General features: G+C 46.0%; 1 protein-coding gene across 1 annotated transcript in view; it reads right to left on the bottom strand.

The window, feature by feature from the left end:
* Positions 1 to 5,281, bottom strand: part of ltk (leukocyte receptor tyrosine kinase) — a 114,445-nt gene extending 109,164 nt beyond the window's left edge. The window contains exons 1-2 of the mRNA XM_067992159.1: positions 5,278 to 5,281; positions 421 to 531 (exon numbers count right to left, since the gene is read on the bottom strand). Coding sequence (XP_067848260.1) covers positions 421 to 531; positions 5,278 to 5,281 — 115 coding nt within the window. The remainder of the gene's footprint in view (positions 1 to 420; positions 532 to 5,277) is intronic.
* Between the last annotated feature and the right edge of the window lie 6,837 nt (positions 5,282 to 12,118).

Here is a 12,118-nt window from a genome sequence, read left to right as displayed (position 1 = left end):
CTCAAAAAATTCCTTCCCTTAACAAATCCATGCTGACTGCCCTTGATTAATCCGTACCTTTCTAAATGACGATTTCTGTTGTCCTTCAGAATTGATTCCAATAATTTGCCCACCATCGAGGTTAGACTGACTGGCCTGTAATTACTCAGTCTATCCTTTTCTCTCTTTTTAAACAACGGTACAACATTAGCAATCCTCCAATCCTCCGGCACCATGCCTGTAGCCAGAGAAGATTCGAAAATGATGGTCAGAGCCTCCGCTCTGGAATGGAAGCAGTGAGACTGTGTCACCTAAATGGTTCATTGTAGATCCTCCATTGACGTTTCTCAAAGTACTGCTTTGTTACTATCAAAGGGGCCACACCTAACCTGCCACCTCCCCCCTCTGCAACCCACCCCCACTGGTTCTGCCATCACTTACCTTCAGCAGAAATCCCTTTTGGTATATCTGTTTCCAGCTGATTTGGTGCATGAAGGTGCGCCTGTCCGGCTGCTACGGTTCCCTCGGTGAGACGACTTCCGAAGCCAGCCACTAAAAGGGAATCGGACAATTGCGTGAGACATTGGGGGCACGCCAAACCCTTTAACCCATAGATCCTTGGTGACATTTAATACATAGTATGGAAGGCTGTGTGCTGTGACTGAAATGGTTTATGTACTTAGGATAACAGGGCACTGAGCCAAACAGTAGGGTGGCAATAATATCATATGTTAAAACAGTGTTCATTCAATTCTAGAATTAGGGCTCAAATCCAAACCCAGCTGGAGGGATGAAGGTCCCCTCTCTGTCATGATGGCACTTGTCACATTACCACTGTATCGCCTATGGACTCAAGTGTTGACTTGAATGAGAGTTTTGAGCAAGGAACCTTGTGGTATATTGTATTTGCCTCTCCCTTCCCGCCCACCCAACTCTCAATTCCTCTCTCAAACAGCTTGCCTGCCTGATTCCCAATGCTCTACCTCCCTTTCTCTGCCTGATTCCCAGTGCTCCATCTCCCTGCTTGATTCCCAACGCTCCATCTCCCTCTTACTGCCTGATTCCCAGTGCTCCACATGTCTCTTCCTGCCTGATTCCCAGTGCTCCACATGTCTCTTCCTGCCTGATTCCCAGTGCTCCACATGTCTCTTCCTGCCTGATTCCCAGTGCTCCATATGTCTCTTCCTGTTGATTCCCAGTGCTCCACATGTCTGTTCCTGCTGATTCCCGATGTTCTACCTCTCTCTTCCTGCCTGATTTCCAGTGCTCCACATGTCTCTTCCTGCTGATTCCCAATGCTCTACTTCCCTCTTCCTGCTGATTCCCAGTGCTCCACATGTCTCTTCCTGCTGATTCCCAGTGCTCCACATGTCTGTTCCTGCTGATTCCCGATGTTCTACCTCTCTCTTCCTGCCTGATTCCCAGTGCTCCACATGTCTCTTCCTGCTGATTCCCAATGCTCTACTTCCCTCTTCCTGCCTGATTCCCAGTGCTCCACATGTCTGTTCCTGCTGATTCCCAATGCTCTACTTCCCTCTTCCTGCCTGATTTCCAGTGCTCCACATGTCTCTTCCTGCTGATTCCCGATGCTCTACCTCCCTCTTCCTGCCTGATTTGCAAAGTTCTACCTGCCTCTTCTGTTAATTCCGATGCTCCACTGAGTCAGCCTTGGTTCAGTGGGTGACACTCTCACTTCTGAGTCAGCAGGTCATGGGTTCAAGCCCCACTCCAGAGACTTGAGCACATAATCCAGGCCCACACTCCAGTGCAGTTACTAAGGGAGCGCTGCACTGTCTTCTTTTGGTTGAGATGTTAAATGGAGGCTCTGTCTGCCCTCTCAGGTGGACATAAAAGACCCCATGACACTATTTCGAAGAAGAGCTGGGGAGTTCTCCCTGGTGTCCTGGACAATTTTTATCCCTCAACCAACAACACTGGAACAGATTATCTGGTCATTATTACATTGCTGTTTGTGGGATCTTGCTGTGCGCACATTGACTGCTGCGTTTCCTACATTACAACAGTGACTACATTTCAAAAGTACTTCATTGGCTGTAAAGCGCTTTGAGACATCCTGAGGCCATGAAAGGTGCTGTATAAATGCAATCTTTTTTTCCTTCTGTAAAGTTGCATCTACTTTATTTTCATATTTTAAAATGTAACCCTTCCCAGATCAATTTATTTTGGGCTACAAAGGCAGAATTATAAAAAGCTCCTAAATGATAGAAAATGCACCAACTAAAATTGCCAAAAGAAACATTTCTGGGAGGACAGGGCAGACTGCTTAGAAGATACATCTTGATCTCCCACCACAACCACAGCTTGCATTTATATAGCACCTTTAACGTAGTAAAACGTCCCAAGGCGCTTCACAGCGTTAACAAGGAACTACATAAGGAGATATTAGGACAGGTGACCAAAAGCTTGGTCAAAGAAGTAGGTTTTATGGAGCATCTTAAAGGTGGAGAGAGAGGTTTAGGGAGAGAACTCCAGATATTGGGGCCTAGACAGCTGAAGGCACGGCCGCCAATGGTGGAGCGATGAAAATCATAGGGGGGGATTTTATTTTTATGTACCTGAGATTATTTCCTGATGGGAAGGTGGGTGCATCTACAACTTAAGTTCTGACAAACCTGTGTCCCCCTCCAGTTTCGGTGTAACTACTTCTTTCCACATACCACAGGCCTCAAATAAAAGCCTTTTGAAGCTGTCCATTTTTCTGGGCTTGTTTTGCTAGTTTTCTACATTGACATGAATGGAGACACAATATCCAGGACAATACATTCAATATGCCATGGCAGCAAGAAAGTGATTGGGCAAGGTTCAAGGCGAAAAATGTGTGACAGACCCAGCTAGTTCCACTTCCACCGTGTAAGAAATACGATTTCTAGACCAAGTCACAGTCATGTATCCCATCCTGCAAAGCTTTAGTTGCTGGGCTAAAAATGCGAAGCCTTGTGTCTGTGAGAATACAAAGGCAGCAAGCATCCCACAGGAAATGATATGCCTAACATCAGTCAGAGTGTTTAAGAATGTTGCAGAGACGATAAAACTGTGAAACAGACATGATGTGGAGATGCCGGTGATGGACTGGGGTTGACAATTGTAAACAATTTTACAACACCAAGTTATAGTCCAGCAATTTTATTTTAAATTCACAAGCTTTCGGAGGCTTCCTCCTTCCTCAGGTGAATATTTCCACACCATTCACCTGAGGAAGGAGGAAGCCTCCGAAAGCTTGTGGAATTTAAAATAAATTTGTTGGACTATAACTTGGTGTTGTAAAATTGTTTACAATTGTGAAACAGACACACTGAAGACCAATTGTCAGAAACAGATAACAAAACGTCCCAAGGCATAATCAAAGACTCAGGACACAGACTAATCCTGTTATATTAATTGCAGGAGCTTTGTTCAGTTAATTAGGTAACTTTCGTGATTGGCATATGCAGGATGAGACATCTTGAATGTCTGCATCCGAACAATCCAAATACACAGAAAGATAAGGGCATGTCCCTCCCTCATAAGATAAATGCGGTAACCTTCCATGGAATCCCACACTCACCTGACGAAGGAGAAAGCGTCCGAAAGCTTGTGATTTTCAAATAAAACAGTTGGACTATAACCTGGTGTTGTAAGATTCCTTACATAAGATAAATAGAATGGACAACAGTTAACACCATAGAATGGACAACGATGTCTGGAACAATGGGCACCCTGCAAGGCGGGGGGGGGGGGTGGAGGGAGATGTCCGGGACAGATGACATCATGGGACTAATGGGGTTAAGCTACCAGAAGCAAATATGCTTTAGAAAGATATATAAACTGAGGCACTGTCTAAAAGTTAGAAGCAGCTTCCGGGGTGACGGAGGCCCATACACCCTACGATACCAGGCCTGAAACTTCCTAGGGACAGGTTGTACCATCCTTGTTTATTTGATATAACTATTATTATAACTATATTATAACTGTATTAGAACATTGTTATATAAATACTTGTTGTTTGGTATAACCGTATTAGTACGTTGTTCTTGTGTCTACAATAAAGCTTGCATGTTCAGTCACACTCGGGCCCAAATCATTGTGGAAGTTATTATTAAGAAGGATTAACAACTCTTGGTGGCATTAATAATAGCATATTTCCAAAACATGGTCAGAGCGTGAGTGTGTCTGGATAGCAGACTCCTTTTAGACCTCCACCTCAGCAAAGGCCACCAAGCTTGGTAGAAGATGGAGATCTCACAAATTCTATGTACATATGATCCTTGTGAAGTAACCGATGCTCCATCTTGAATTGGGCCACCTTAAAAACTGCCTGAAAAAAAAGAGTTTTCAAAGCTCGGCTCAGGACCTCATCTTTATGCCTCTAGCTTTCCATATTCAAAGAGGAAAGGTCATGAGGTGAGTGCATGGCTGCCTCATCAAACATCTTCACTATGTTGGTAAGATGCCTTGGTGAAAGCCCCTTGAACATATTTTGGCTCGGTGTCATCTCTCCAAGGGATCTCCCGCCCGCTTTCCCATGGAATAGTTTCTTACTCACGGTCCCACGTGACTGAGACAGAACCTTGGCCTGAGTGAAACTATTCAAAGAGCTAAAGGACTTTTACAACTCACAACTTGGGACCCTTACTTAACAGTCCGCAGCAGTAAGTGATGCCCATTGAGTCAGAGACTGCCTCGACCCCCACTCCCCCCCCCACCCCGGTATGATTCCCGTAAGCTTCCTTCAGCATGGCAACGCGGGCATGGTGCCAAGGCCACTTTCTTTCCACATTGCCGCTACCTCTCTGAGCCTCAAACAAGGGCACCTCACATTTACCCAGCCTGATTGCCAAGTTTGGGTGGGTGAATTGGTGGTGGTGGGAGGGGGAAAGGAGATGAAGCTTTTCAGCTCATTGTTTTTGCCCAATGTCCTCAGCTACTAGTAAGATTCCCCTGCCCCCACCCAGAATTCAGTACAATTATTAGACCCTCATTTATTGGATGTACAAGGTCCAATTCTCAGCAGCAAATTCCATCTCTGTTGAGACTAAATTTTACCTTGGTACTTTCACGATTGATTAATGCAGGCCCCAGTAATAATACAATCAGTATTCATAACAGAGGAGTGTTTTGTGGTTGCCTACTGAGTGCTCTCTGCATGCAGACGCATAAATCCTTAACAGAGAGAGAGAGAGAGGAGGGGAGAGAAAGAACCTTTTGTTGAGGCTCCTTTTGACTAAATGACAGAATGATGAATTTCCCTCACGGAATACAACAAAAGCAAAAGGCTGACGTTAAGCCGGCCTCACTTACCCATCTCGCAGTTCAATCTGTCATATTAATCCTGTTTCATCCTCCTTCTTAGAATAAGAATATATATTTTAAGAGCGGTAGAGAGAGAGAATTTTTTTTTTAAAAGCATTGTGAGACTTGGGCATATCCCATGAATAAAAGGATGGAAGCCATGAGGCAAGGAAACCTGGCCCCAACTCCGAGAATTCCTAAGCAAAGCAATCGGAAAAGAAATCCAGCTGGATCAAGCCCAGGTCTTTGTGCGTAGGTTGATTCACGTTTTTTAAGAGGCCAGGTAACCTCGCTGGAGCAGGACTGCAGTTATCCCTCACAAACAATGCGAACAGGAAGCTTGGGGCTTTGTGTGTGTGATTCAGGAGTCAAGGCTACGGTTTTCATCTGATCCACTGTCCCCAATTCAAGCCCCTCTTACGCTCCACTAAAAAGGCATGAAAGCAGTCGCCACTTTGCTCCTGCTAACTTCCATTTATTTCACGTTACCGCCAGCCAGACATTTGTTCAAGAAGCCAATCGGCATTCGTCAAAATCACGGAATTTTAGTTACTTGGGGCGGGTAATTTTACCCCCCAAGAATGGGGGGTTGGGGGGGGGCAGGCGGGCAGTAAAAATAGTCAGTTTTTGGAGCGGGACCACATCCAGGCTCCAACACGCCCACTTCTGGGTTTAACCCAGGCGCGTGCACAACAGAAACCCTGAAGTCCCATCGCCACTTAATGCAGGCAGATGGATCATTAATGGGGCAATTTACCTCATTGAAATAGTTATGGGAGGTTTTTTTTATTGAATGTTACTCACCTTTTACATTTAACACCTCCAGGACGACTTTCCCGTGGCTCTTGAATCACATCAGGTGAAAGGAGGTGAGAAGGGCCAGATCCATGGCGTAAGTGCCTTTATAGCACTGCTTGTGGGCCAGGAGGAGCAGGAGTGCTCCCTCCAGGGCCAACAAGCTAACCTGCTGCCATCAGACCCCCGCAATCGGCCGACCCCACCCCCCGATGGGAGACCCCCACTGCCCGGTTGGGAGACCCCCCACATTGGGAGAACCCCTAGTTGGGAGACTACCCCCCCCCCCCCCCAAGTTGGGAGATCCCACCCTTGTTGGGAGACCCCCTACCGATGAGAGAGCCCAATCCTGATGGAAGAACCCCCCTCCGATGGGAGACCCCCCTGATGAGAGACCCCCCTCCCTACCTCCGATTCCTCCCAACCTCCAACCTTCTGCGTGGCTCCGATCTTCTGCAACTCAATCACCTCCGAGCTGGCGATCTTCTCCACAGCAACACCCCCCCACCACCACCACCATGTCCTCCACAGCCCATGATCTCGCCCTCCCTCCCTCTTCTCTAATTCCCTGCTGCGTTGCCTTCCAACAAGCAGCTAGCCTGTCAATCTGCCTGGCTGTCGTGCAGGAAACCCAGAAGCAAAATTAATTGCCTTCAATTGAGTTGCGATCACAGATTCCGATGCACTCAATCCATTTCCGGATTTCCCACTCGAGCGTCTACCCGCTCAATTCCCAGCTCCATGCTAAAATCCCGCCTCTGGTGTCCAGTCGTGGCACAAGCAATCTATGTTGAGATTTTTGTTCATCTTCCCGCAAATTTCCTCCGGTAGTTGAACAGAAAAGAAAGACTTGCATTTATATAGCACCTTTCACGTAAAGTTGCCAACTGAGTTTGGATGTATTCCTGGAGGTTTCACCTCCCATGTCCAAAAGGCCAGTCAAACAGCCTTTTTCCCCCATGTCCAATATTTTTATAACGAATAAACAAAATTGTTCAAAGAAAATTTTTTAAAAACACATTTTTTTGTTAATAACCTGTAGATTTTTCTCCCAGGTTGCTCACAGCAGTGTCCAGGAGATTAATTTTTAATTCCTGGAGATTTTAGGACAATCTTGGAGGGTTGGCATTCCTCTTTCACGACCTCAGGACATCCCACAATGCTTTACAGCTTGGGAGCCTTGTCCCAACAAGAATCTGTGCTTGTAGAAGAGAGGAGAAAATTGAGAAGAAAAAAAAGATCTTTTTAATGAAACCAAAAATTCTTCATATGGCTGTAGGCAATGAGCTGAAGATAAAAGAAAAAGAAAGAACTTGCATTTATATAGCACCTTTCACGACCTCAGGATGTCCCAAAGCGCTTCACAAGTACTTTTGAAGTGTAGTCACTGTTGTACTGTAGAAAACACAGCAGCCAATTTGTGCACAGCAAGATCCCACAAATAGCAATGTGATAATGACCAGATAATCTGTTTAGTGATGCTGATTGAGGGATAAATATTGGCCAGGACACTGGAGAGAACTCCCCTGCTCTTCTTCCAAATAGTGCCGTAGAATCTTTTACATCCACCTGAGAGGGCAGACGGGTCCTCACTTTTGCAACTCATCCAAAAGGCAGCACCTCCGAGTGCAGTACACCCTCAGCACTGCACTGAGGTGTCAGCCTGGATCATGTGCTCAAGTCTCTGGAGTGGGACTTGAGCCCACAATCTTCTAACTCAGAAGCAAGAGTGCTACCCACTGAACCACAGATGACACCTAACAGGTAAATCACCTTGTACAACACAGAGCTGCTGTATATGGAGATTCAATGCAATATGGGGTATGGTTTCAACTTGCCGTACTGGCGTTAAACTGGCATTGTGAATTGGCCACCCACTGTAGAATCCGTCTGATTTCCATCCCTAATGGAAACAAAAGTCGGGCGGTTTCCATAATGGGTGGCCGATTAGCAATGTCAGTTTAATAGCAATATCAATACCAATAATAGTAGATAATCAAGGGGCAAAGGGGAGGGAGGAACTAAAAACAATCACTATCACTAGAGACAAAGTACTAGGCTAACGAATGGGTCTGCAGGCTGACAAGTCCCCTGGACCTGATGGTTTGCATAAGAGGGTCTTAAAGGAAGTGGCCACAGAGATAGTGGATGCATTGGTTGTAATCTTCCAACATTCACTAGATTCTGGAAAGGTCCCAATGGATTGGAAAACCGCAAATGTAACACCCTTATTCAAGAAAGGAGTGAGACAGAAAGCAGGTAATTATAGGCCAGTTAGCCTAACATCTGTCATAGGGAAAATGCTAGAATCCATTATTAAGGAAATAGTAGCAGGACACTTAGAGACTCAAAATAAAATCAAGGAGAGTCAACATGGTTTTATGAAGGGGAAATTGTGTTTGACAGATTTATTAGAGTTCTCTGAGGAAGTAACGAGCAGGGTGGATAAAGGGGAACCGGTAAATGTAGTGTATTTGGATTTCTAAAAGACATTCGATAAACTGCCACATGAAAGGTTACTGCACAAGATAAGAGCTCATGGTGTTGGGGATAATATATTAACACGGATAGAGGATTGGCTAACTAACAGAAAACAAAGAGTCGGGATAAAAGGGTCATTTTCAAAATGGCAATCTGTAACTAGTGGGGTGCCACAGGGATCAGTGCTGGGGCCTCAACTATTTACAATATATATCAATGACTTGGATGAAGGAACAGAGTGTCTTGTGGCCAAATTTGCTGATGATACAAAGATAGGTGGAAAAGTAAGCTGTGAGGAGGACACAAAGTGTCTGCAAAGGGATATTGACAGGTTAAGCGAATGGGCAAAAAATTGACAGGAGTATAATGTAGGAAAATGTGAAGTCATCCACTTTGGTAGGAAGAATAAAAAAATATATATAAATGGAGAAAGACTTCAGAATGCTGCTGTGCAGAGGGATCTGGGTGTCCTCATACATGAAACACAAGAAGTCAACATACAGGTGCAGCAGGTAATCCGGAAGGCAAATGGAATATTAGCCTTTATTTCTGGGGGGATGGAGTATAAAAGCAGGGAAGTCATGCTACAACTGTACAGGGAGCTGGTGAGACCACACCTGGAGTACTGCATACAGTTTTGGTGCCCTTATTTAAGGAAGGATATACATGCATTGAAGGCAGTTCAGAGAAGGTTCACTAGGTTGATTCCGGGTATGGAAGGGTTGTCTTATGAGGAAAGATTGAACAGGTTGGGTCTATACTCATTGGAGTTTAGAAGAATGAGAGGAGATCTTATTGAAACATATAAGATTCTGAGGGGGCTCGATAGGGTAGATGCTGAGAGGATGTTACTCCTCATAGGGGAATCTAAAACTAGATGGCATTGTCTCAGAATAAGGGGTCGCCCGTTTAAGACGGAGATGAGGAGAAATTTCTTCTCTCAGGGTTGTGAACCTTTGGAATTCTTTGCCTCAAAAAGCTGTGGAGTCTGAGTCATTGAATACATTCAAGGCTGAGTTAGACAAATTTTTGATCAGCAAGGGGTCAAAGGATATGGGGAAAGGGTGGGAAAGTGGAGTTGAGGCCAGAATCAAATCAGCCGTGATCTCATTGAGTGGCGGAGCAGGCTCGAATTTCTCTTATGTTCTCTCTCTTATGTTCTTAATGCCCAAGTGCTGTACTGAGCCATGCCGATCCCAGGTTTGATGCTTGGTCTGTGATGGGGATGAAGATACGAAACTTAAGGCATCCCCGATTTCCTTTGCTCCACCATTGGTGGCCGTGCCTTCAGCTTAAGCTCTGGAATTCCCTCCCTAAACCTCTCCGTCTCTCCACCTCTCTCTCCTCCTTTAATACGCTCCTTAAAGCCTACCTCCTTGACCAAGCTTTTGGTCACCTGTCCTAATATCTCATTCTGTGGCTCGGTGTCAAATTTTATCTGAATATGCTCCTGTGAAGTGCCTTGGGATGTTTTGCTATGTTAATGGTGCTATATAAATACAATTTGTTGTTTTTGTAGTTATGTTGTGGTTGAGGGTGGGAGTGGAATCTAAAAAACAAATAAATAAATATCAGTCCAGTTTCCTGCTCCTTAGCGTTATCCAGTGACCTTTGCGAGAAGTGAGCATCATGGAGAACTGGGTCAGGCTTTGTCATGATGTCCTCTGTGGTTGATTAGCCTGTGGACACTGAATGTCCAGGCTCATAATTGGAGAACAGCCACTTCAATAAGTTACGGGAGGGCAACCCGTGAAACCATCCCGCACCATGAGTCACCGTCTTGAGGAGAGGAATTGGAGGGAGAAAGAAAAGCTTTGCTGGACACTTTTCCACAAAGATGGACCTCCTTAAATATTGAGGGAAAACTGTTGTATAGGCCGTGGTTTTTAATATAGGCCGTGGTTATTAATATAGGCCGTGGTTATTAATATAGGCCGTGGTTTTTAATATAGGCCGTGGTTATTAATCGCTCGTGGGTTTAAGCTTGGGGCGTGTGCTATGAACTCTTACTTTTTTCCTGAGCAGGATGCAAATTTAGGATGGGGCCTCTAATCAAGTAAATACAGTAACAGCCAATGAATGCAAGGAATCATGGGAAACATTGAGTGCATCTTAATCCATTCTTAAATTTGTATTTACATCCACAGTGAAAAAGAACTGAGTATTGAGAGGAGGTCATCGCCGGTCTGGAAGTAGGAGAGAGTTGCAGCAATACTTAATTTCCTGTACCACCCTTGTATAACTGTACATCACTACAGTCACACTGCCCACAATCACCCACTTCCAATCACTACAGTCACACTGCCCACAGTCACTCACTTCAGACTACTACAGTCGCACTGCCCACAATCACCCACTTCCAATCACTACAGTCACACTGCCCACAGTCACCCACTTCAGACCACTACAGTCACACTGCCCACAGTCATCCACTTCAGACCACTACAGTCACACTGCCCACAGTCACTCACTTCAGACTACTACAGTCGCACTGCCCACAATCACCCACTTCCAATCACTACAGTCACACTGCCCACAGTCACCCACTTCAGACCACTACAGTCACACTGCCCACAGTCATCCACTTCAGACCACTACAGTCACACTGCCCACGGTCACCCACTTCAGACTACTACAGTCACACTGGCCACAGTCACCCACTTCAGACTACTACAGTCACACTGCCCACAGTCACCTACTTCAGATCACTACAGTCACACTGCCCACAGTCACCCACTTCAGACCACTACAGTCACACTGCCCTCAGTCACTCACTTCAGACTACTACAGTCGCACTGCCCACAGTCACCCACTTCCAATCACTACAGTCACACTGCCCACAGTCACCCACTTCAGACCACTACAGTCACACTGCCCACAGTCATCCACTTCAGACCACTACAGTCACACTGCCCACGGTCACCCACTTCAGACTACTACAGTCACACTGCCCACAGTCACCCACTTCAGACTACTACAGTCACACTGCCCACGATCACCCACTTCAGACCACTACAGTCACACTGCCCTCAGTCACCCATTTCAGACCACTACAGTCACACTGCCCACGGTCACCCACTTCAGACTACTACAGTCACACTGCCCACAGTCACCCACTTCAGACTACTACAGTCACACTGACCACGATCACCCACTTCAGACCACTACAGTCACACTGCCCACGGTCACCCACTTCAGACCACTACAGTCACACTGCCTACGGTCACCCACTTCAGACTGCTACAGTCACACTGACCACGATCACCCACTTCAGACCACTACAGTCACACTGCCCACGGTCACCCACTTCAGACTACTACAGTCACACTGCCCACAGTCACCCACTTCAGACTACTACAGTCACACTGACCACGATCACCCACTTCAGACCACTACAGTCACACTGCCCACAGTCACCCACTTCAGACTACTACAGTCACACTGCCCACAGTCACCCACTTCAGACTACTACAGTCACACTGACCACGATCACCCACTTCAGACCACTACAGTCACACTGCCTACGGTCACCCACTTCAGACTACTACAGTCACACTGCCCTCAGTCACCCATT

The sequence above is a fragment of the Heptranchias perlo genome, chromosome 10 (genome assembly GCF_035084215.1).
Source record: "Heptranchias perlo isolate sHepPer1 chromosome 10, sHepPer1.hap1, whole genome shotgun sequence".
Classification (NCBI taxonomy): Eukaryota; Metazoa; Chordata; class Chondrichthyes; order Hexanchiformes; family Hexanchidae; genus Heptranchias; species Heptranchias perlo.
The sequence above is the reverse complement of the archived record's forward strand: the minus strand, read 5'-3'. Positions and strand labels throughout refer to the sequence as shown.